Source organism: Vigna angularis, chromosome 3 (assembly GCF_016808095.1).
Source record: "Vigna angularis cultivar LongXiaoDou No.4 chromosome 3, ASM1680809v1, whole genome shotgun sequence".
In the NCBI taxonomy this organism is placed as follows: domain Eukaryota; kingdom Viridiplantae; phylum Streptophyta; class Magnoliopsida; order Fabales; family Fabaceae; genus Vigna; species Vigna angularis.
This window is the reverse complement of record NC_068972.1, coordinates 7,589,715-7,613,020: the sequence shown is the minus strand read 5'-3', so window position 1 is coordinate 7,613,020 and position 23,306 is coordinate 7,589,715. Positions and strand designations below refer to the sequence as shown.

The following is a 23,306-nucleotide window of genomic DNA, read 5'->3' as shown; positions in this document are numbered from 1 at the left end:
CTCACCCAGCCAATTTTGTGGACTTGAGTTAAGCTTAAAAGTCACTTTCCAATAAATCTTATATAAATTTTTAACAAACTTTTCAATAAAAATTAAAAAAATTGAGATTAACTTACTCATAATGTAAAAGCTTATGATAATAAAGCTACTTTATATAAAATAGTTAAAAATCTTTTATATAATTTCTAAAACAATTAACTTATGCATATTTAATTTCTTTTATTTATTTATCATTGACATGTTGAGTTAGTATAATAGGTTGGGAATAGTAACACAAAGTAACCATTACTTTGTCTTTTACTCCTTCCACCCTATAATTTTTAAATATACTACTCTATCTTTTCTGTTTGTTGTATTTCTGTTCAATCAACTTCATGTTTGTGGGTGTATTTTTCTTAGTACATTGAAAGTTTGACGTTTCTTCCTATACCTCATTTTTACCTCTTGTTCTTCCTGCAGCTCCAAACTCTTCTTTTTCTCTTTTATCTTCTTACTAATAACAACATAGACAAAATAATCCAAAAGAATTAATTAGAACAAGAAATATAATTCTTTTAAAGGGTGTTGTTATCGGATTTCAGAATCCGGTGTATTTATCTGAGTATAAAAAAAATGTAACAGATTTTGAAATCTAGTATACATTTATTAGGTTTCTAACTCAATCAAAATTTTAAATTCAATACATAATCACGGATTTCACACCTAACCCTATTTTCAAATCCGATAACTCAATAGAATTTTAAATCTAGTTCACTGCTCTGCATTTCACATATCCCAGATTTCTAAATCAGGTTGACACAAATCTAACACTTCTAGTGGCTGCGCCATGTGAGGGTGACTCACTTGCCAACTCTAAAACAAACAGAAACAGAGGTTGTTTTGGTAGGAGTGATTAAAATGCCTAATATAATCTAAACAAATTTACAAATTGTATAATTCCAGAACTTAAATTGAAAAACAAAAAATAACTTACTCACAAAGATATAACCGATATTCCAAAGATTATGTAGGTGCAGGAAAAAAGATGACGTTGCAGGAAGTAGTAACAGAATTGTAGTGTGTTTGTTTGTGGTGCAATTGCTAATTATAGGAACCCAAAAGAGAAAACCCATAGCGTTTTTTTTTTGTTGAGTGCTGGATAAAAGTAAGGCATATGCTATTTGCAGCTCTTTTGATTTTCACTGTTTGTTTTAAAAATATTTTATAAAATAAAAATATTCCATAAAAGGTACGTTTTACATAATATATATATATATATATATATCTATCATGAAAAATAATCTCAGTAAAAAACTAAAAAGGTGAAGGTGAGAGAAAAGAAAAAGGGCGAATTTGGAGAATAAAAAAAAGGTGAAGGAATGGGGCGAAAAGTAAAATAAGGATTTGAATAACATGGACTATAAATTTCAAAAACTTTTTTGTTCAAGAGCCCAGCCCATGAATGTCTTGGACTTGACTTACAACAATATACTCAATGTTGAATTGAAATCAACACTGTAAATCTATATTTGTTAGTTCAACCAAAACCTTGTGTTTATCATAATCTGTAACTATATATAATAGCTAAATTGTATATTAGATATCGCAAAATACATCAGGGATATTTTCGTTCAAATTGATGTTTTTAAGTGTTCGAGTGAAATACTACTAGAAGAAAAAAGACCATTCTCACCTCAGTATGTAATAACTTCTGTGTACCCGATCAGATTATTTCCATTGGCAGCTTGGATCAGGCATGAGAAAAAGTTGGTGAAATCTGGGTCTTTCAAGAAAATATTCAATAACAAGATTTTTTGCCTCGGATAATCTACCCTACATATATCATATACCACATATCACTTATCATATATCTTATTGACTCACCATTGTAAGAATAGAACTGACCTTTTAAATATCTTTAACTTTCTAGAAGATATAATCTATAATATATTAAAAAAGTTTCGAATTTCAAAATGCATAAGTATTATAAAAGCAATATTTCAGAAAAAATTTCAAATACTCTAATTAAAAGTTCATTTTTAATTATTTTGTATTAAATAATATTTTTAAACCAGGAAAAGTATTAAATTTTGATTATCATTAGTTTGATTTTGGTTATAATTGAAGCTATTTTTTTAAATGAATTTTTTTATTCTTTTTAAATATTAAACCTGTATAGAATGTACAAAAACAACATATTTTATTTATCATATTCATAAGTCAGAATCTAAATCCAAGAATATATTCTTCTTAAAAGATATAAATATATTAAATACAATTGTAAAATAAATATAAAAAAGACAAAATTTAAAAATATTTAATTTAATATAATTATTATTGTTTTCAAACTAAATGTATTACGAGTAGAAGTAATAATTGTCAATCAACCCATCTTCTTGTGAAGATCTCCATCTGCCTCATATAAACGAAATCACGAGATGCTTCAACATAAATAATTGGGATTACTTCAACCTCCTCGGATATGCTTACCATTGTCATCAAAACCTCATTTCTTTTTAGCTTTATGACTAATTTTGTAAATTCCTCCTTCAAATAAATTCGCAATAAACCGATAGAAGAGATTCAACATATTGTACGGTTCTTGATTCTCTACCCGTTTTGAATGTTGTAATAACTTGAGATCAAATAATACAGAAAAAGAAGAGAAGTATTTATAAAAAAACCTGTTTGAAACAGCAATTGTAGTATCTTCAAGTATTTGTTTGTTCCTTTTGACATTGAACTCATTTTCAATGACACCTGAAACTCCTAAGGATTTTTTGTGTTCCGTCTTCGTTATGGAACGAGTCAATTATATTGTGGCGTCTGCAAAATTATTAATAAATGTTGAGGTGAGATGTATTAGATTTAATTTATTTTCCGTTATGTATTTATGTTTATATATTTATATTTTATTTTTATATTTATATTCATTTTTTATATTGTTTTAAACAATTATATATCAGTTGTACTTTTTATATGATGGAATAATATACACAATTTTTATCTTTTTTTTTCTCGTAACATGGTATGAGAAGAAAATTAATTCTTGATCACGTTCTTTCGCAACCAATTCTATTAGTGTCAAGATCTTCATCTTCTACCTTTTGTTTTTGACCTTCCTACAATTTATTTTTCTTTTACGGTTACTCCCTCTATTACTCTCGCATGGTTATGTTTTATGTTTTGACTTTGTTTTCTAGGGTGCATGCCTATAGAAGACTTCTTGGTAGGTTATTATATCTAACTAACACAAAACTATATTTAGTATTCTCAGTCAATTTCTTTCTAATCCTTTGGAAGATCACTATACAGCAGCAATAAGGATCCTAAGATATATTAAGAACAATCCAGGAAAAGGATTATTCTTTCCCTCTAACACAGAACATGCTCTCAAGATTTTTAGTGATTCTGATTGGGCTGCTTGCCCTAACACTAGAAGGTCTGTGACTGGTTTTAATGTGTTCTATGGTGCATCCTTAATCAACTGAAAATCCAAGAAGCAAGGTACTATATCTAGATAATCAACCGAAGCAGAATATAGAGCCTTAGCTTCCACAACATATGAAATTCAATGGCTTTTGTATTTGCTCCATGATTTGAAACAACCTCTGCCACAACCTGTTCCTCTGTTTTGTGACAATCAATCTGCTATACAAATTGTACAGAATCCAGTCATGCATGAGAGGACAAAACATATTGAAATTGATTGTCATCTCATAAGGGATAAAGTTCAAGCAGGTGTAATTAAGCTCTCGCTCATTTCTACTTCAGCTCAACTTGGAGACATTCATACTAAAGCTTTGCATCCAGTACAATTTCAATCTTGATTGTCCAAGCTGAGCATTAAGAATATATATGCGGCAGCTTGAGGAGATATTGGATTTAATTTATTTTCATTCATGTCTCTGCATTTATGTTCATATATTTATATTTTGTTTTTATATTTATATTACGTTTTAATATTGTTTTAAACAGTTATATATATAAATTGTACTCTCTTTTTTCTCCTTTTTTTTCTTGTAACATTTATAAAATAAAATTAATATGATTCATCTCCTTAAATTAACGTTAACATTTGTTAAAAGAAGAGATGTGTAAGTATTTTAAATGTGTCATATATTAAAATTTAGATTAACTTTTATTTTGAAACTCCTCTAATCTTGAGTATTCCGCATACCGGGTCGGTCTTCCACTTTATAAAAGCGTTGAATTGATTAATGTAAACCCTAAGACCAACTCGCAATGACCATTTTGAATGAAGTTGCCAATTATAATAATTTTGACTCTTTGTCATCACATGTCTACTTCATTCTATATAAATAGGCCAAGTCTTTGCATGCTCTACCCTTAATACTATATGACAATTTTGTGTCTGCAATGTTTTCACTTTTTATTTTTATAATTCCACAATAAATATATATATATATATATATATATATATATATATATATATAAAATGATTGAAATATATTATTTTCTAAAGCAACACAATGTTTTTGGTATGATTATACGGACTAAATAATTGATTAAAATATGGTAAATATGGAAAATATGGTAAATATGGAAAATATTTATGAAATAATAAAATAAGAGCTATTTTTAATGAATTACAAATTAAATTTGCATCACTTAATTTATAAGAGTTTTCTGATTAGTTTTTATGGAAATTATGTTTTTTATTTGCTTATGATTAATTTTATTTGTAAAATAATTTGCATATAAATGTTTATAGAAAAATAATTCAACTGAACTGTAATTTGGTTGATTCATTTTGTTTGTTGTCATTTTAGTTTTCATGTTTTCTAAATATGCAATTTTAATTTTGATCTAATTAATAGTTTTATATTTATACATATTTTTATTATAGTCTAATTAAAATTAAAATTAAAATTATTATTATTATTAAATTATCATAACAATTATAATGGAGCTGTTAATAGGGATGATAAAGGACTAATCACAGATAATATTTCTCAATTACGGATTCTTAATAAAAGAATTTAGCTGTGAACGTTATCCTATATGTATTTAAAAACTATTCATTAATATTATAAAATGTATCCACATATATCCACAAAATAAAATTATAATTTTTTTTCTATAATTTTAAAAATATTATTGTTTCAATACAAGCTATTTTTTTTCTTCATAAATGTAGTTTAGATGTATAATAATTTCATATATCTGCATTAGTAACTCTGGAATTTCAATGGTAAAAGGGTAGTAAACTTTTCCCCTAACAAGAGGTAAAAAATTATAAGTGTCAGATTATGGAATGCTTGAGTACAGTGAGAGTACATGTTTGTGAAAATATGATACCAGTATGAGGAAATAGTATACTTTGGACACGTCAATGAAGTGGAAATATAATACTTTGGACATTGTAGTGTGTAGTGTATATCGTAGTGCAATGGATTAATAAAAGTAATGATCAAAGTAGAATGGAGCTGGAATATTATTCCAAAAAATGTACTATTTGATGCACTAGTGTAAACAATACGTAGACTATTTAGAGATGTTCTAAACATCCTTGTAAATCTTATCTTAAAATTTTAAAATTATTCTATATTAAAACAAGAAAATTAAAATATTTTAAGAGTTGAATATGATTTTAGTTTCTTAACTTTCAATAAAAACTGAAAATAGCTTGTTTTTGAAACTTTGATTAAATTTAGTTCTTTAGAAGTACATAAATTTAATCTTTTTAACTAAATTTTGTTAAGTTTATTTGACGTTTGAAATATATTTCTTGATAGCATTTAAATTGTTTATATTATTTGATGAGTTTGAAACACCAAATAAACTTAACAAAATTGAGTTAAAATAATTAAATCTATGCATTTATAAACTTAGAGAACTAAATTTGATGAAAGTTAATGAACCAACAATATATTTAACCTGTATTTTAATTACTCTTTTTAAAAGAAAAAAAAGAAAATTTAACTACAAATAATTTAAATGTTACATAATCATATTAAATAGGTTTTTAGTTTCTGAATTTGGATAGAAAATTAAAAAAATTTACTTTTATCAAGGTTGATATTGTTTAGTTCTTATACTTTAAATAGTTTTTCTAATGTGTTAAATAGTTTGATGTGTCACATTGCGTTTCAAAATGATATTTGAGTGGATTATATCTTTTGACACGTTTCTGAAAATGTCAGTCCAGACTACATTAACAAATCCAAAAAGAATTAACGTTGAAAGAAGTATTTATTTCATTTTAAAGTTTAAAATATTTTACCAAGATTTAAAACATAAATAAATTTAAATTTGACGTCGAAATTTTACCAAAGTCACTGTCAGGCAGATATCATACATGTTTGCTGCTACCAAAAGCTCATGTTAAAATTCACCTTTGAACCATATGTAAGCTATTTTAAATAGTTGAAAAGCAAGAGAGTGGGAGTATCATCATCCACTTAGGCTTAGTAAATAGTTTGAAGCCTCAACTTCAATTTAAGCATTCTAAAAGTTTTAAGTGTTAGATTAAATGTTCCCGGTGACTCTGGAAAAATGTATGTGAGATTTTGGAGTGCAAAAACAAGTCAACAATACCCTAACATCCCAAAATACAGTAATCACCATATAATAGAATTAATTACGTTTAACAGTAAAACAATGCAGTCTTACACTAAGATTAGAGTTCATAAACCAAAAGGCTTTAAATTACAGAATTCTATACAATAATTCAGAACTAATAGAAGTTCGGGACGAACGGTTTTACAAAAATCAAATAACCGAACGTTCAAAAACTAAAAAGCTAACATCTAAAAATAAACGAACGCTTTAGGGCTCGACTTTGACTTCCACGTCTACCAGGTTTTCTTCTTCGATAACGTCTTCTAGCAATGCCTCGCCTTCTGCTCACATCCACACGGATGATCATTGCAATGACAGGACGGACGTACAAGGACGAGACAACACAAGGAAAAATGAAGGGTAAACTTAAGTAATTTAATCCACACATCAACATATAAATTAAACATTTATAACAACACAAGAATAGTTCAACATGTATATGACCATATGAAAAACATCACTAGATGAACCGTCCGGACTGTATGAATCTGTGTAGCTACAGGCGTTCTTGTACCCGGGTGATGTAGTAACTGAGATACACTCAACAGCTGCCACCCGAGGTTAGCCCTATCCAAAGTACCCCTAAGGACTAGGACCTCCTACCGTTCCCACACATGACCTACCCCCTCTACATGAGGATGAGTACTCACGGAACATCAGGATGAACTGCCAGCATTAGCATAACCACAGTCATACTTTACCAATTCCAATATTCAATACAGGAGTCGTTCCTCCCCGGAACGCTCGTTCAAAATCCAATATCGCTTATTCATCTCAAATAATATTCATCCTTTAAAATCTTCCACTTTATTATCATTTTCATCATCAGTTACAAGGACATAAATAACGAACGTTCAGCCCTCTTCAGAACGAGGACGAGCGATAAGAATAAGACCAATAATTCTCCCGTTCAGAAGAGAAGAAGACTAAGAGAATATCTTTTAGATTTAAGAAATGGATTGAGTAAACTAAGGAAATAGGTGACGAATGGTAATTACCACATGAGTCAGTTAAATGAACTAACTCTCTTGAATTCAAACCAATACTCAAGAAATAAGTCAAGTATGGAGACTTCAGACCGGATCCAATGCAAGAAGAAAATCAAGGTTTTAAGGACTATCTTTAGAATAATTCACATACGGAAATCAAATGCCAGTAAATGACCGAACATGGAAAAGGGAAATATTATTACAGTTGAACGAACGCTATTGTATCAAGGTTGGTTACACAATAATGCGAGCGTTTGGTATAAGACCGAACACTACTTAGGACGGACGCTAGGTGTAAGACCGAGCGCTAATTATTACGAACGCTAGGTATAAGACTGAACGCTACTAATTCTTAACATAAAAGGGTTTATATATAAGTATTACTCTATTTCAGATGTCGGGGTACAACTATGCTGAGCCGAACGCTCAAACATAGCATTTTCACACGAGGACGCTCGTTCTTGACAAGAATTCTCTCCAAATGAAAGAGTTCCATTTTAAAATAATTTACTAGAACAAACCAAACGGTAGAGGACCGTTCGATAACGAACGTTCATTATCATAATGAGGATATCATATTCAAAATTTCATCTATTTTCAACTCAAGTTTTCAACATATCAGTCCATACCTTATACATTCATATCAAATATCAATTTACAGACTTTATAGAATTTCACATTTATGATTCATACTCCAAACGATTACTCATATTCACAATCATACATATCAACCATTATCATGTATATCAAGTAGCATGCATCATATCCATTCCTTCAATCAACAGACGTTCATACAGTAAAACAACATACAAATGCCAATTAAATTAATTAAGCTTCCCTTACCTGGATTCGTGAGTGAAAACGTCCTAACGTATTGTTCTTGGTTCGCCCAACTACAACTTCTACCCTCAAGATCACTCAACTCTTTCAAACTAGAACAAGTTACAGAACCAATATTTGATTCAGACAAAGTGAATGCATGCAACCAGGCTTGGTTTGCATGTTCATACGAACAACAACTAGGGACAAGCGACTTACCAGTTTCGGATTCTGAAGCTGTTCGGTTCAGAATGAAGCTCACGACGCTGGGGCTTCTTCTATGATTTCTGAAATGAGATTGGAGAAGGGAGTAGTGAGTTACAGTAGAGAGAAGAAAAGATTTTCTAGAGAGAAGGAGGAAGAAATGGAAAGTCTGAGTTTGGGAAGAAGAAGGTGCGTGTAGGAGAGTGGGCAGCGTTTTCAGAAAATCATTTTTGTCTGCCCCACGTCCAGACGAACGTGCGCTCTCCTGTGGACACCTGTCCTCCACTACTGATTTTCGAATCTTCCATTCTTGACACTTAGCGTCAGTGATCAGAGTTTTTGGGTGCGTTTTTAATGGTTAAGTTTTCGAGGTCTGACACTATTAAACACATATTGTAAAAGTCTAAATAAATTTAGATTATAAGATCTTTCTGAAAGTAATACTAGATAATTTTAGTCTTTTCAATAGTTTGTTTGGCCTTTCCTTATGAATGCATTGTGTATAGCTGTCTGTCTGCATACAAAATTAAGTTAATATTAAGTTGAGATCATTCATTAGTGACATAATTATAATTAAAAGAAAATGATGGGAAGGTGAACATCTAGGATATTTCAACTTAATTTCAATTATTGGAAATTTCAATGATTAGATACACTATGACATCGAAGGAGGTGGCCACATCACCAGCCAATATAAAATCATTTTCTTTGTGTCAACATGATTAACATAGAATGGTGTAAATAATTTACTCACCCATATTTATTATGTAAATTAATCAACAATACATAACATACTGACTATAACTCAGATGGATAATAGTAAGATCAACATGTCAAGAGATAAATTGAAACTATTTATTGTGTATTCCATGAATAAGTTGTGTACATTAGGAATGACAAAAAAATTCGCGTATGCGGATATCTGCGATAAAATTTGTGATAGATAGTTGGTCACAGATATTTAATACCCGCAGGTTGCGAGTAATGAGTTTTTCAATATCCGCTTATAAACGGATTGGATACTGGTATTATACTATCCATACCCGCTGATATCCGCTATCCGAAAAAATTAAAAAGAAAAATTTAATTTATATTTTATTAAGTTAAATTTAATTAAAATTAATATTAATTTATATTTTATAAGATTAAATATAATTAAAATTAAAATTAATTTATATACTTATATACAACTTAAAATGGTAATTTTTACTATTTTTTGAAATCATCCTGATAAACATATATATATCAACACGTCAACAAAATTAGTCAAGAACACTTACTGATTTTTCTCCAAAGGGAACGACTTTTTTGTGTTGTTTACGAATAGCATATAGGTATTTTTAACATAACAAAAAATATTTTTTTTAATTATTATTTTTCATACTGGATTAAAACCAAGTAAAAATACTATACCCAAAAAGAAAATAAGGCACAATAAATCACTACAAAAATAACCTATTTTACTAGAGGTTTCTTTATGGAGGTTTTAAAAACCCTTACTACTTTCGGCAGTTGTAGTTGAATACCGCAGTTAGATTTTGTATTTTATTTTTTAATAATTTTTTTGACAGTTTTAAAGCAACTCTAATTTTCATTTTGCCGCACCTCAAGTTTTCGTTCGCAACTAAGTCTTCGTTCATCATTTCTTCTTTACAAAGTTCGCCTCGACTTCTCCTTTTTCTCTTCGCAGGCTTCGCATCTTGTCTTTTCCAACCTTCTCGTCTTGATTTTTCCATCTTCACAGCCTTTTCTTCCGTTTCCTTAGTTTTACTTCGCAATCCCTAATTTGATATACATGCTTCTCTTTCTTTTTCGATTTTGTTTCCTCTGCTCTATCCTTTTCTATCTTCTATTTGTTTCTATTCCAGTCGCCATTTTCATTCCCATAAATCATTGCATGTCTCTTTCTATGCATTATTGTGAACTGAAACAGCCGGTAGTTGAAGCAGCCCCTTTGTCTGGCTCCGCGAGTTTTCTAGAGTGGTGCCTCATCAATGGTAGTTCATTTTAAAGAATTAGCAAATAAGCATTGTTACTAATGATTTCCAGAATAATTCATTATTATTGCTTGTGCAGATTCTAGGGTATTCCCCTTTAATAATATATTGGAAATTCAATCGGCAGAAGTATTCATGATTCGCAATAACGCTAATATGAAAAGATTTATCCTCATCATTTTGAAACCTCTAATTATTTTTTAGTTTATCTATCATCTACCTAATCTGTCATTTCTATGACTTTGAAGCATCATATATTATGCTAGTTAAAAGGATTCATTTTATTTTTTTGCACGTGCTGTTTGTGTGTTCAGTAGTATATAGTGTGGTTGCAGCTGTTTGTGCTATATATCATAAAGGCAAGATATTTCATTTACTCTTCTTTGAACACACAGAGTTGGTTTTGGTTTTGAGCTCTTTTATCTTCCTTTTAATGTACTGCAATATGTGTTATTTTTTGTAGTGTATATCTCTGCATACCATTACAAACACTTCTTAAGCAGATCCAAATTATGGTGTTATTGAATCCATAACTTTGAAGTTTAGACAAAGTTAGAATGAGTTTTACATATCATGGAGAGAACTGTTTCCATGTTCAAATTTTTTATAAGAATGGAGTGGAGAGGTTATGCCTCAAAGAAACAACACAGGAAAAAAAAGGTAAGTAACCTGTGTTAATTATCTGACAAATTTGATTTGTCCAAATATTTTGAAAGGAACAATATGAAACAACATTGCAGATTTGATGTTTGTGTTCCCCTTTCCCCCAACATATCTCATTTTCTTAAACTTTTGTTTGAGGTTTGGGAACAGATATGCCTTGCGGAAACAAAGGCTTCATTTTTACTGGTAGTGAGACAATGAAAACAGGACAAAAACAAACTGCCACCCCAAGTTTGGCAAAGAAGAACAAAGAAAGAAAATTTTCTCCTGAAAAGTCTCATCAAGAAGGTAAACATGATGTTTAAACTGTCATATAAATGTGGTTACAAACTCAAAAAGTGATAAATTTGATTTGACCAAATGTTGCTGCCAAACATAGTCTTTTGTTTCTGTATGCACGTTATGAATTTTCCTTGTGCATGTCATGAACTTGTAGGAATTGTTTAGAAAAGAGATAAACATACTCTGTCAACATTAATGTTCCTGTTTTTTATTTTTCAGTGATAAGTCTCAACTTGAAAGAGTACAAATCCTTGGAAATCATGAATCACCCCTGTGCTCTATAGATTTAAATGTGAGTTACATAGCCCTTCCCATTGTATTTTGGCTTAAATTGATAAAAAAATGCTCATATTTATGTTTATGTTAACCAATTGGACATGATTTTACATCAGTGGCAGTGCTTCAAACTTTAGCATTATATTTTAATACTTTTTTTAATCGTTTTCTAGATTCCTCATTAATATAACTACACAGCAATCAGGCAGGATAGCACTTCGATTCTAGATTTTTTAGAATGCTCAATATTTCCTCAAAAAAATACTTTTTAGTCTAGTATTTTCTCCTTGTTTAGTACAAATAATATGTTATTGGGTAAGGCAGTAAGGCCTTAAATATGTATAATTGTTGAGTACTTAATGTAATCGCTGCTATGTCTTGTTTGGATATAGTAAACTATGAAGAGTTTTTGAGAATCTTGACAAATGAAGAGCAACAACAGTTACTAAAGTTACTTCCTGGGGTTGATACTGCTAAAATTCCTGATAGGTTGGAGTTTTACTCTTTCATCTGCAGTTTGTCATGTTTTTCTTGTAACCGATATAAAAGCTCGCAAATTCCTATGTTATTCTTATGTAATAGTTTTAAACCTGAATGTAATCGCCACCATTGCTTTGATTTTCATGTGAATGTTGTACTCAAAAAGGTAGTTGTTATTGTCTATTGCCTTAGTGCCGCTAGTTTTCTAGCAGTTGTCCATATGATTTTTTGACTGAATTTATTTAAATGACTGAAATTGATTTCGAAACGTCATTTGCTCTTTACAGGCAAGATATTAAATGCATTCCAGGTGCTGGTGTATTATCAGGTGCTGTTTTTTCTTTTCTGGCTGCATGATTATTTCAATCATAAATCATGTTTTATTAAATGATTCTTTTCTGACTACATGATTTTATGAATCTGCCATCCACTGCTCACAAGTAGAAAAGACACTATTTTCTCAAATTCTTCCATCCTTAAATAAATATAAAAAACTTAAATAATATATATATATATATATATATATATATATATATATATATGAAAACTGTGAAAGATCCCACTTTAATCATAAATAAATATCAATCGATATAAATTTTATCTTCCAAATTTAAGAAAAAAAGAGTTCTAGATTGGAAAAAACTTATTTTTATATTTATCTTTTGTTATAAAAACAGGTCAGTATTTTTTGGAAGTTATAAAGTTTTTTTTTCCCTCTTTTATTGCTTTGGTGTTTGAGAAAAAACAAAAACGAAGAAAAAGATAGTCTTTGCGTTAATGAATTTGTCAAAAAGAAAATGAAATTCGAATTTTCGTTCATATAAGAAATATTTTTTTAATTATTATTGTAAGAAAATTATTAAATTAAAAATTAATTTGATAGATTTAAATAATTAGTTATTAATTTGATAGATTAAAATAAAATTACTCATATTTAAAATAATTTTATTTTTAATAAAAAATTATAATTAATTTGTGGAAAAGAGTTTAAATTAATTTCTAATATTATTTATCAAGATTTGAATTTCTTATTATTATTAATTATAAAATAGTTTTTAATTTAAAATTATAAAATAATTTAAACATTAATTCTTTAATAACTAAAATTAGAAATCAATTTAAAGTCTAATAAATAACTAAATAATTATAAAGAGACTATTTTAAATATTAATAATTTTTAATTTATAAAATGATATGTAAATTAGTTAATATAGTTATTATTTATTATTATTTAATGATTCTGTTATTGTGATTTTTTTTTTATTTAATAGCTTTCTTAGGAATGGAACATTTATTGATCACTTTGTCTTAATAAAGCCGATGCATACCATTAATATATTAACAATTAATTATTATTTTATATTGTAGGTATATTATAAAAGAAGTGTGCCAAATGAAAGAGGCAATGAAGACAATGAAGAATAACAAAATTGATTATTATAATTTAGAAAATGTTTATTTTAATTTTTATGATTGAACATGTTATTTTTTAATTTTAACAATTAATTGTATTTCTAACATTTATGGTTTATTTTATATAATAATATTTAATTTTGATTTCACATTCTTGTTTATTATTAAAACATTTTTTATGATCATTAAATTCATTTAAATAATGAAAAAAAATTATTTACATTACCGGCGATTTTGAAAAACTCCTACTACGAAAACTATCAGTATTAGCGGAGGTTTTCAGAAAACTATCGATATTAGCAGGGGTTTTTGAAAAATCGCCAGTATTAACCGGGTTTATGGAAAACTGCAGGTATTAGCAGGGATTTTTGAAAAACTGTCAATATTAGCGGGGTTTTTGAAAAATCGTTGGTATTAGTGAAGTTTTTGGAAAATTGTTGGTATTAGTAGGAGGTTTAGAAAACCGCTAGTATTAGTGGGGGTTTTGAGAAGACCGCCGGGATTAACGGGAGTTTTGAGAAAACCACTGGTATTAGTGGGAGGGTTTTAGAAAACTGTCGGTAATTACTTAGTGACGCGACTTTTTCTCGGAGTTTTCGTAACCGTGGATAACATACTTTTTAGGGACTAAAACTGTTGAAAATGACAAAAATAACCCCCGATAAAAATCTAAATTTTTATAGTGAATATTGACCTTTTGGAAAAATACTATACCCCAATGTAAAAGATCTTTTGGATGAATTGAAGAATCTACAGACGATGAACATTTAAGCAAATTGCTGAGATAAAAGAGAAAGAGATTGGTGATATAGTAATATGTTAGTATGTATAATTGAAGTTTAAAAGACGCGTTAATCCGTATATTAATGAAAATAATGTAACAAATATATTTGCACGATATACATTTACATTTTAGAAATCAATAAAGTAAGGAATAGAAATATGACTATTGAAAAAAATATATATTAATCAAACCATATGGTGATCATCAGAGAAACATACATTTGTTCAACATCTTGAATAAACTACCTAGTAAACAAAAGTGGGAGGTGTAGCTTAAAGTTTTTCTTTGTGATCTCAATAGATTTAAATTGGGAGACTAAAGTGATATATATATATATATATATATATATATATATATATATATATATATATATATATATATATATATATATATATATATATATATATATATATATATATATATATATATATATATATATATATATATATATATATATATATATATATATTTTGTGATAAAAGAAATATTGCGACTAACTTCTAAAATGCCGTTGTTTAGTTTCTTGCGTCATTTCCCTTTCTTTGTCAGAAATAGATATTTTTAATGTATTTTTCATATTTTAATAAATATTTTATTTCAAGACAAATATTTGTCACAAAATTATGAAACACAATATGCCACATCTTTATTAAAATATCCAGGTAAAATTAATCATAGTTACGCGTATCTCATTCTCCAAAAAAAAAAATTATCTGAAAATAGAAAAAATTCCATGTACCAACATAGAAACAAAATAATAAATAGAGAAAGAAATGTTACACAGTAGATCTTCATATTTATATTCTAATCAAATTACTGCAACATCCTGCGTGTGCTTCTGAGCTTGCCAAAGTTAGCGTAAATTAAGGTCTCAGGTTACTTGTTTTTATCTCCATGATAAGTGCCTCCTCCAAAAAAATATGCAATGACCTGAAATAAAATACTTAAAAGGTAGTTTTGCTCTGAATTCTCGGTCCCATTTGAGCCATTGCTGCATTCACCCAATTGAAAAGGAAAATAAAGATGTCATATTCGAATATTTTAGTACAATATTGTACGTAGTGCAATGAATTGATTAAAGTAATGATGAAACTACAATGGAGTTGTAAATATTTAAAAATCACAATATATTAAGTTAGAGATGATGTAAACATCCCATGTTAAATCTCCCTGGTTCCATAGGCCAGAAGACTCTCCCGACAAGGCATTATTTAAAGCATTTTAAGTCTCTAATTCCTATCCCACCCACTCCCTTTTCCGACAAACCTTCTCCGAGGCATCAAATCAACCTTATTTTTTTCACTATTCTTAGCTAAAAAGTAGTTCCTAAAAAGAGATAAAAGTTTAGAAGGAATGCCTTTCGGCACTTTGAAAGAATGAAAAACTAGATCAGAAGAGTTAACATGGTTGTTTTCGTTAAAACAAATCTATCACCATAAGAGACAATTTTACTCTTGGGTGAGCTCAATCTTTATCTGACCACATGTACGACATATCATGTACTATGATGAGGTTAATAGAAATGACCAAATTTTGCAAGACATCTGACCAATATTTTTATAGGTACATTTCCCTGTCATTGCCAGCCAGATCCATCCACATTTACCACTACAGCTCATGTGAAAATTCACTTTTCAACCATTAGCTAATTCAAACAGTTCAAAAGTTGCCTTTATGATCCACACATATTTCCTCAACTTTTCATGCCATGAGTATCATCAACTGTTTAGGCTTAGCTACTAGTTTGAAGCCCTAACTTTGGGAATGTATATGACATTTTGGAATGCAAAAACAAGGCAATAATACCTATCAAACACATATCCAATTTGTAAAAGTTTAAACAGACCAATCTAATTGCAACATCCTTTCTAAAACAATACCAGATAATTTTCGCCTTTTCAAAATTTTGTTTGCCCTTTTTTTTTATATTGAACGAGTTGGTAATCCCTCCAGCACGGATTTCCGCCTCAACAGCATTTAGTTCCCCTTCATCATCAGCAAGGAATGAGCCTTCTATACCTGTGGGTCTGCATACAAAATTTAATTAAGGCTAAATTCAGACAATTTATTAATTAGCGAACTGATAACATATATTAACTACGGCTCAAAGGTCAACACATCAACAGATAGTTAAAGATAATTGAATATGTTTTCTGCCATATGCAAACTGAGCCTGTTCTGCACAAGGCTGGGTGGGATTATACTTTGAGACTGAAACCGTTTATTAGGTTTTCTTAATCCATGAATAAATAGTTTTGAATATACATGAATTGACATAATTAGGGCTATAGACATAAACACCATTTCCTCTCAGTTATCTAAATTCCAACTTATGACAAAGTTTGAAGTAACTTAAAAGAGTTAGAATCAATAAAGTAGAAAAGATGGGATTGGTGTTTTAACTTTCCAATATAGAACCAGAGTATGGAAATCCATACCTTGTTAGGTTACATATGAAGAGCCATATAAGAGCACCCAGGAAGAAGACAATCAACAGAAGATAGACAAGGAATCTGGAATCCAGAAGAATTTGCATCTTAAATAACTAAATGAGAGTGAGTTTAGTGTAGATAGTGAGAAGAAATGATTCAGGTATGAATGTTATAGATCTAAAGAGGTAGACGAATGGAATTTGAGGTTTCATTAAAAGAATTTTAAAACACCTGTATCTTTCTTATTAAAAAAATAAAGGAGGGAGTTGGACAAATAACAATTGCGCAGGATTTAAATATTGAAGAAAATTTTGTCCATCTCAGATAAAGTAAAGACTCTTATTATGCCTCTTGCATCTAATTTAAAAATGAAATGAAATTCAGAAAAGGCATATATTTTAAAAGCAAAAACGATTAATACTTTTAAATGAAAACATGGTAATCTGAAATAAATGGAGGAGAATGCTTCAGTTTCTTTTTTTAAAAAAACACCCTGAAACTTTATAACTCTAGCATCTGAATTATTGTAGGTTGAGAGCGAAAGCTGATATGATGACACTCTTCTTTCACCCATAATTAATATACTGCATCTAATTAAACTTAAAACATCTTCTGGCCCAGACCATTCCGAGTTTCAATTCTCTCAATTATAATAACAAAATCAACCCAAGGCATGCATGTTTCTTCCATCTTATCTTGATTTTGCTTTAACTTAAAATAAATTAACAAAGTTAATTGAATTTAAGGCAAAATATAAAATATATAAAAAATTTGAAAATCATTTGATTGATATTAAAAAAATATATAGTGAGTTACTTGAATTCCAATGATTAACTGATGGTTGAAGTTGTAAGTGGTGAAGAAAAAGAGAAGGAAAATCATGATTTAATAAGTTCATCAATACTCTTTTTCAGACTGCGAAATGAAACTTTCCTCGCAACTACGGTGTGTTTGGGAGATAATGGACATGTTTTACTTTTCAACGAGAAAAGTAAGTTGTTTTTCAGTTTAAGTCAACTTCAATATAACTCCAGGACAAACACGCCACTATTCCACCCACCCACCCAGTGTATATGTATACACTTAGGCATCACCTTCTAACATCTTAAAAGATGTGTAAATACCAAATATCATAATCACCTCTTCTGAATATCTTAATGTAAATATTAAATATATTTCCTTATATTTTCAATACGATAAGTAAGATTTTATCATATACATTATTTACTTTATTTTTACAACATTAATTAACGACAATATGATGAAAAAATATTTGTTAATAATTTAAAATGAAACAAAAATCAAATCTGATGAAATGATTGAAAGTTCAAACTAGATGAAGTATTAGTTAAAAAAGTTTAATGTACCTAAATGTGATAAGCACATTATAAAATTTCATTATAGCGCTAATAGCGATATGAAATAAGAATTACAACAGAACGTAAATAGTTAATTTTATTGAAAGTGTTCATTATACTTGTAATTTCTTTTCGTTATTAAAGAATATTTCCTCACTAAGTCTAATCTATTTTAGAAATTTGATAGACTTTTTTTCAAGTTTGTTTTTGTTCGATTTTAAGATGATTGTTATTCAATTTATTTTTAAAATATAATAATTCATTCATAAAGAAAAACTTATGAAATTTGAAAATCTCATGAATATTTTCATACAAAATCATTTATGACTAAACTGACCAGTTTTAAAGAATGCAATTCCTGTTAAAAGTAAGTTTCGATCATAATAAATGAACGTATCTCTAATCCAAAATTCTAACAAAATAAGTTTATAGATTTATAAATGTTCACTTTTATATATTATTTAATTTACTCATGTGAGATTTAAATTTACACTTACATCATTCAAAAGTCAATATACGATATTAAATGCTACAATCTTTCATATATTTAATGATGAGTAAAGAATTAAATTACAATGGCATTAAATAATTAAACGAGAAAAAGAAACGATATGTTTGAATTATTTTATGTGAAAGTTCAGAAGAACATTAAGATGATACAACCATTCATGTGAAAGCTTAAAATAAATTCAACGGAAATAATACGATAACGATAAAACTGGATTGCAGTAGATTGCAGCGAGAATGTTACAGATTATATTCCCACATTTGTATTATATGGAAATGGAAATTAGTTCATCATCCTTCTGGTGCTTCTCACTGAATTAAGCTCTCAATTACTTTTATCTTTATTATTAAACTGATTCTTTTCTCCAAACAAGTACGCAATCAACTTTGCCAAAACATTCTTAATCTGCAGTACTTCTTGATTCACTGTCTCGGAATTCGCTGCCCTGCTTGACTCACCACTATATTCACCAATTCACAGTGAAAATATATGTCATCAGAATTCGAAAATTGTATTATAACTTACTCAGTGTTATATATTGATAAAAGTAATTAATGATGAAATTATAATGGAATTGAAATATTATTTAAATGAAACCAAAAAGGTTAGTAATTTAAATCATTAGCTAATTTAAAACAACTAAAAAATTGCTTTTATGATCCACAGATTGCATAAGTATGATTAACAGTTAATAGTTTGAAGTCCTAATTACAATTTAAATGTTGTAAAAATTTAAAGGGTTAATCTCATGTGAATATAACATTAAGCAAACCAATCTAAATGGTAAGATATTTTAAAATGCAGTACCGTCCAATTCTAGCCCTCCTATGATTTTGTATGCCGTTCTTGTCGTTATTGAATGCGCTGGTAATCTGTTCAAAGCGTACCTCCGCCTCAGTCATGTCTTGTCTTGCTCCCTCTGCATTATTGAATGCGTTTGATATACCTCTGGGTCTGCATAAAAAAATAGCAGTTTAATGTTAAATTGAAAAAAATTATTAATGAGGTAATTATAATTATAATTATATTATTCATGATTTGGATGGTCGACATGACATTCGAAGGACAGTGGCCACATTACGAGCACTTACGATCATTATCATTAAATATCTAATCGTGTAAATAAATTAACTCGCCCATATTTATTTAGTTCTAAAAGCAATAAAGCAGAAGAAATGGGTTATCCAAACCTTGTTATGTTATACACGCATATCAACACACCCAAGCATAAGACCACAAAGATAAGAAGGATTATGAGACGGAAGTCGAGCTCCTCATCAGGTTGCATCTTAAATAAGTAAATGAGAGTTAGTGTAGTAGTAGATAGGTAAGAAGAATGATACAAAGTATGCATATTTATAGGATCAGATAGGTGCACAAATGGAATTTCATCTTTCAAAAAGTTGCTCTAGAAAATATTAAAAATTCAATTTAAATAGTAGTTAACTATTTAAAGAAGTGTAATAGATTAAGTTTATCGAGAGGTTTAAATTTAATTATATAAAAGAATTATATTTTTTATAAAAAAAACTTTATAATAGTGGATTAATGAGTTTTCATTTTTATATAATATTTTGTTTTTTTATTTTTATTTAATATAGAATTTAAATTTACACTTGAAATTCTAATACTGTATAAGCGTAATGAATAACAAAATTATATTTAAAATAGAACTGAGATGAAGTTGAATGTGAAATTAGATTTTAGTAAACAACACATCTCAAAATCGAAAATAGTTATTGATGAAGTGTAGGAAGTTTATTCACAATTCCATAACAAAACTAGAAATCAACGGAAGGGCATTTTATAAGATGCTGTGAAATAAATAGAGGAGAGATGCTTCAGCTTTTTTAATTGCAAGGACCAACTACTTTCTAATTCTTTTATCTCTCTTTTATTTTCCGTCTTCTACTATAATCTTAAGCCCTATTTAGTTCCAAAAACAATAAAGTATAACGTTTTATCTATCTTGGTAATACAAAATTTGATGCATATATTATAAAGCAATATTGTTTTCTTTCATGATACCGATTAAAAGTATTTTCACGTCAATTTAATACTTCTGATTCGTTTGGATGGCATCACAGAATGTAAGAGAGAAAAAACATGAAAGAACAAAATTATGATGAAAAATGAGATTATTTGTACAAAATTTAAAGAATAAAATATTTTTATTTATTTATAATTGGTATTATAATAAATGACAAAAAATTCATTATAAATTATGATCACTCTATCTCAGATAAAACGACTCTTATTATGCCTCTTGCATCTAGTTTTAAAATGAAATTCAGAAAAAGCACATATTTTAAAAACAAAACGATTAATACTTTTAAATGAAAACCTGAAAACATGATAATCTAAAATAAATAGAGGAGAAAGCTTCAGTTTCTTTTTTTAAATAATAAATAACAAATTATATAATAAATAATAATAATAATAATCACATAAATTTAATTTGAATAGTTTTTAAATTAAAGGTGTAACGTCCCAAAAATATACGTCATGCATATATAGAAAGAACGTCATCATGCATAATATGTGAAAGCAGTTAAGAGTATTAAGGATTACAGTCATCCTCAAATTAGCTACAGAATTTTAAACTTAAACGTAGCAGAGTATTTTAACGTACTAATGACAAATAGAAATCCTAAAACGACTAAGCGGCAACGTCAAACATCGGCACTGGATCAAACGACATTCTTTCATCTACTCCCGTATAACGAATTATACGATCATCGCACATACACAAACACAAACAAGTAGGGTGAGCTAACATGCAACAAATCATGCATAATTACTTCGTTACAAACATCATATAAATTATGTCAGACACCCTCATACCATCGTACCACAATTCCTATTAGACACTCGTCCCACAATACCCAATAAATACCATAATACTCAATAGACATTCATTCCATAATACCCAATAAACACTCATCCCACAATACCCAAATAAACACTCATTCCACAATACCCAATAGGCACTTATCCCCACGATATTCAATAGGCACTAATCCCAACGATATGTTGATGAGCGGTACAATGGAAGGTTTTTCACTTGTGATGTCATTCTTAGTCCCCTCACTATGTCCAAAACCGGCACATAGACCAGGACATTCTGCCCTCCATACCATTCATAAGGTTAGTCCCCTCACTATGTCCTAAACCGGCACATAGACCAGGACATTCTGCCCTCCATACCATTCACAAGGTTAGTCCCCTCACTATGTCCTAAACCGGCACATAGACCAGGACATTCTGCCCTCCATACCATTCACAAGGTTAGTCCCCTCACTATGTCCTAAACCGGCACATAGACCAGGACCTCCTGCCCCTCTCACCACATAATTCATCATTCTCTACTTGAGACTGAATGATTATTAGAGTATCAGGATAACCTCCAACTTCATGACCCTCAACATCAACATATACGCACATACCATGACATTACAGAATCTCTCCACGAAACTCATACCATGCTCACATTCCTTAACTCATATTATACCATTATGAAATCTACCCATAATTCTCATACACATACCATGACATTACAGAATCTCTCCGCGATACTCATACCATACTCACATTCCTCAACTCATATTATACCCTTACGACATTTCCCCATAATACTCGTACATGTTTAGATGCATAAATTCAAATCAAATAAACTTCAATCATTTCAGAAATCATACAAACTGAATATATTCCAACAAGATATATTACATGATAATTTAACAATACATAATCTGTACACAAGATTTAAGTTAAAAACCTGTCGAGTAGACTTCCAGGAAAGAGAGGTGCGTCACAATGGACAACTTAAGTACCAAGTCTTTCCTTAGCCAAAGTGTTCCTCAACTAGTTTTTAACAAATTTCTTATTAACAGATTCTAAACAACAGCATATAATATTTACACCGAATATCAATATAGATAAACATACAGTAAGCATTAACAATATTCATACATAATTTCAAGACATGAATAGTAATAAAACAGTACTAAATCATAATATAAAAGCTTAGAAAAGTTAGCTCCCCTACCTCTATTCCAGACATAATCTCCTGCTCCGAATTTGTTTCCCCTGAAACCCTTCAGAACCTCTACTCTTCTTGCAACTAAAAATTTCTCCCTAACTCTTTCTTCTCTATTTCTCAAGCTCTCACTTGATTTCTCTTCTCTTGGTGCAAAATACCCTTCCCTCCCATGGCTATTTATAGTAAAAAAAAAATTTACTATTCATTAATATTTTAATATTATTTATTATTTTAATATTATTTAAAAATAATATTTCAATCATTTTCTCACCAAATCTGATCCTAATTTCTACCTACTACTTTCTTCCATGCTAAGAAATCTTAATGCTGAAAATTTATTTTTACTATTTACTTTTTACTATTTATTATTTACTTTTTACTATTCAATTTAAAAAATTTTACTAAATAAGTTACCAAAAATTTGAACCTCTCCTTCTAAAATTACTATAATTTTATATCCACTAAAATTATTATTACTAATAAAATGCTAAAATT

The 23,306-nt window shown here is 29.0% G+C and overlaps 2 protein-coding genes and 1 long non-coding RNA gene across 7 annotated transcripts; 1 reads left to right on the top strand and 2 right to left on the bottom strand.

Moving 5' to 3' along the window:
- Nucleotides 1–10,170: 10,170 nt before the first annotated feature.
- Nucleotides 10,171–13,836, top strand: LOC108325453 (uncharacterized). 5 transcript variants are annotated; one of them, XR_008247868.1, is made up of 5 exons: nucleotides 10,171–10,573; nucleotides 11,037–11,524; nucleotides 11,738–11,810; nucleotides 12,562–12,602; nucleotides 13,643–13,836. It is a non-coding gene; the product is annotated as an uncharacterized LOC108325453 (long non-coding RNA). The 5 variants fall into 5 exon arrangements; XR_008247869.1 differs by adding an exon at nucleotides 12,187–12,283 and having other exon boundaries at nucleotides 10,171–11,524; XR_001831833.2 differs by having other exon boundaries at nucleotides 10,172–11,233; nucleotides 11,387–11,524.
- A 1,335-nt stretch (nucleotides 13,837–15,171) lies between these two features.
- Nucleotides 15,172–17,161, bottom strand: LOC108325755 (uncharacterized). Its single transcript, XM_017558844.2, has 3 exons — nucleotides 16,910–17,161; nucleotides 16,352–16,498; nucleotides 15,172–15,462 (listed from the first exon to the last, which is right to left on the bottom strand). Exons 1-3 carry the CDS (start codon nucleotides 17,005–17,007, stop codon nucleotides 15,348–15,350), a joined length of 360 nt encoding a protein of 119 aa, XP_017414333.1. The 5' UTR covers nucleotides 17,008–17,161; the 3' UTR covers nucleotides 15,172–15,347.
- Nucleotides 17,162–18,776: 1,615 nt separating this feature from the next.
- On the bottom strand, nucleotides 18,777–22,962 carry LOC108325774 (uncharacterized). Its single transcript, XM_052875034.1, has 4 exons — nucleotides 22,818–22,962; nucleotides 19,960–20,057; nucleotides 19,577–19,723; nucleotides 18,777–19,229 (listed from the first exon to the last, which is right to left on the bottom strand). The coding sequence occupies exons 1-4, from the start codon at nucleotides 22,830–22,832 to the stop codon at nucleotides 19,094–19,096; spliced, it is 396 nt and encodes a 131-aa protein (XP_052730994.1). The 5' UTR covers nucleotides 22,833–22,962; the 3' UTR covers nucleotides 18,777–19,093.
- Between the last annotated feature and the right edge of the window lie 344 nt (nucleotides 22,963–23,306).

What these genes read in the sequence shown, in the direction of transcription:
- LOC108325755 (XM_017558844.2), bottom strand. Translation starts at nt 17,007, where the DNA reads ATGCAAATTCTTCTGGATTCCAGATTCCTTGTCTATCTTCTGTTGATT. An exon ending in TTCATATGTAACCTAACAAG is followed by an intron (nt 16,499 to 16,909) that starts GTATGGATTTCC and finishes TTTTGTATGCAG; the next exon opens with ACCCACAGGTATAGAAGGCT. An exon ending in GAAAAGGCGAAAATTATCTG is followed by an intron (nt 15,463 to 16,351) that starts GTATTGTTTTAG and finishes GGGTGAATGCAG; the next exon opens with CAATGGCTCAAATGGGACCG.
- LOC108325774 (XM_052875034.1), bottom strand. An exon ending in TGCGTGTATAACATAACAAG is followed by an intron (nt 19,724 to 19,959) that starts GTTTGGATAACC and finishes TTTTTTATGCAG; the next exon opens with ACCCAGAGGTATATCAAACG. An exon ending in AGGAGGGCTAGAATTGGACG is followed by an intron (nt 19,230 to 19,576) that starts GTACTGCATTTT and finishes TGGTGAATATAG; the next exon opens with TGGTGAGTCAAGCAGGGCAG.